The sequence below is a fragment of the Cornus florida genome, unplaced genomic scaffold, assembly GCF_030987335.1.
Source record: "Cornus florida cultivar Cherokee Brave unplaced genomic scaffold, ASM3098733v1 CherokeeBrave_3.0.0_Hap2_Chr11, whole genome shotgun sequence".
Classification (NCBI taxonomy): domain Eukaryota; kingdom Viridiplantae; phylum Streptophyta; class Magnoliopsida; order Cornales; family Cornaceae; genus Cornus; species Cornus florida.
Window position 1 is genome coordinate 132359428 of NW_026775581.1, and position 2451 is coordinate 132361878.

Here is a 2451-nt window from a genome sequence, read left to right on the forward strand (position 1 = left end):
GTTGATTGATGAAAGAAAAAATAGAAAGTTTGGAAAAATAAAAGAAAATTATTTTAATAAATTTATTAATATATTATTTTTCATAAATTTTGACACAAATTTCATTATTAAACTAAACTTGAAAACGAAATTCCTACTTGAAATAAGTAAATAAAGAAATTGCATCCTATCATATCACCATCCCATTGATGTTGCCCCTATGAATAACCCAAAAATAGAGTATTATTATACTAACAAAGGAATCCATATTTCGAGAGAAATTAGTCCTACTAAAGGGTTTATATGCCTTCTTCTCAAAATATATAAATTAATACTCCCTCAATTCAAATCCCAAAATATATGTCCCAATAAGTAATCAGATCCTTTGATATGGAGTGGAGGAAGCAAACTCATGTTTAGAGCCAGTTTAGAACCCGCTGCACAGGATCAAATCCAAATCCGAAATAAATATATGTATTTAACTTTTAAAGAATATCCAGAGAATATAAAAAACAAAGGGACACTGCATTTCTCTGGAACACAATCATAAAATGATTCGAATCATTCTTCACATACAACCAAACTACTTTGTGACAGCCTTTCTCTTAAAAAAAAAAAAAATATAGGAAAAAAAAAAAAAAAAAAACACATCCAAAAATAAAAAGTATATACACCATGCGTGTGCAAAACACAAAAGAAAGAAAAAGCAGAATGTGACAACTGACAACCATGAAAGCAAATATTACCTGTTATTTTTGGTTCTCATGACTAAGTACCAAAAATTATACCACAGCTTGCATTGGCCTACCATCTTCTTCATCCAATCTCTCTACAATCTTAACCAGTTACTAACTACATTTTATAATCAAATAAAAATCAGTAACTAATTTTTAATTAATTATTTATTAAATTAAATTAATCATCTCTTCTTGTTCCTATCCCTGCCTGAACCAGAAAAAATAGATCCCAAACCGAAGAGACTCGCCGTCGGGACATTCAACACCGGATTGATTCGAACACCATTGCCGTGGTGAGACCCATAATTCTTCTTCAATGGAGGCTTCTGAAAATTGCTCGATTGCGACTGTTTCATCGGCGTTAAGGGTTGATTCTTATGTGAATTGTGTTGCTTTTGATTGTGGCTGTCCTTGGAAAATGACGATCTCTTGACACTCTGAGCAGAGCCGGTCGAATTGCTTCGCGATAGAAGTGGCAGAGGACACAATGTCCTCGCGTACCCACTCCCGCAATTCAAACTACTGCTTCGCTTGAACCGCCAAAACGACTTCGAATTTCGCTTTTCATCTGATTCGGAGCCCACCACTTTGTCGGTGATTGGAACGTTGCGTGGCGGCGACAGCGGTGGTGGCGGCGGCGGAGGCGGAGGCGGTGTTTCCGATTGACGCAATTGTTTTGGCCTGACGATTTTTTTCTTGATTTGAATGGGGAGAATTTTACCGTCGAAGAAAAGTTCGTCGGCAGAGGAGGATTCGAGTTCGAAGCTCTCGAGAACACAGAAATCGAAATCGATGCTGGAGGAAGATGAATTGGATCTGAAACGGTGTTGTTCGACTGGGACAATATCAGTTTGGGAGAGATCGTGGGAAAATGAGATTCTAGGACTCATACTCAAACAGGAATTTTCAGAGCATAGTTCGATCGCCATAGGCTTTGAATTTTCTAGAGAAACAAACAGGTGAGTTTTAAAGAGGGTTTTTTTTTTTTATAGTCGCAGGATAACTAAAGAAACATTAAGATTCAAACCTAAAAATTCAAAGAGTAGAATTAAAAAACGCAACCGTCAAAAGAGAAGTTTGAATTATGGGGAAAAGAGAAATTTTTCTGATTGGTGGAGTTTGAAAGAGGTGAGAAATTCAATTGTGAGATTGGAAAGTCATGAGAGTCGGAGAAAAACGAAGCTTCGCAGTTATGTCTTAGGCATAATATAAATGAGAAAAAAGCGAAGTTTTAAAAGTGTGAGAAGATGGGCTATAAACTTGGGTTTTGATGGAAACAAGTGCTTGAAGATTAGGGACCCTTTTGAAAAGTAACCAACTGTTAACTGGTTTTTAGGAGGAGATTATAAGAGACGTGGAGTGATGAAAGAGAAAGATTAATTTATGAATGGAGTTGGTTACTGAGAGACGAATGTGGAGAAGCTATAGACAAACAGGATGACATGTTTATGCTGACGTGGAACAATTATTTAATAACTAGAGATAAATACGATTATATTACATATCTATATCTATTATTAAAATTGTAAAATATTTCATTATTTATTTATTAATATAAAAAATATTTATTTCTTGATATAAAAAGAGTTTTTAAAAGAATTTCTATAAAATTCTAACACAAATTAACTATTTATCTATTTATTATGAATTTTTTAATAAAAAAAAATTTAATTAGACACAAATATATTTAAAAATAAATAAAATAATTTCTATTAAATTATACCAAAAATTACCT

At 33.5% G+C, this 2451-nt stretch overlaps 1 protein-coding gene across 1 annotated transcript; it reads right to left on the reverse strand.

Moving 5' to 3' along the window:
* Window positions 1-428: 428 nt before the first annotated feature.
* LOC132285951 (uncharacterized) lies at window positions 429-2015 on the reverse strand. The gene has a single exon (XM_059788192.1). The coding sequence runs from the start codon at window positions 1643-1645 to the stop codon at window positions 899-901; it is 747 nt and encodes a 248-aa protein (XP_059644175.1). The 5' UTR covers window positions 1646-2015; the 3' UTR covers window positions 429-898.
* Between the last annotated feature and the right edge of the window lie 436 nt (window positions 2016-2451).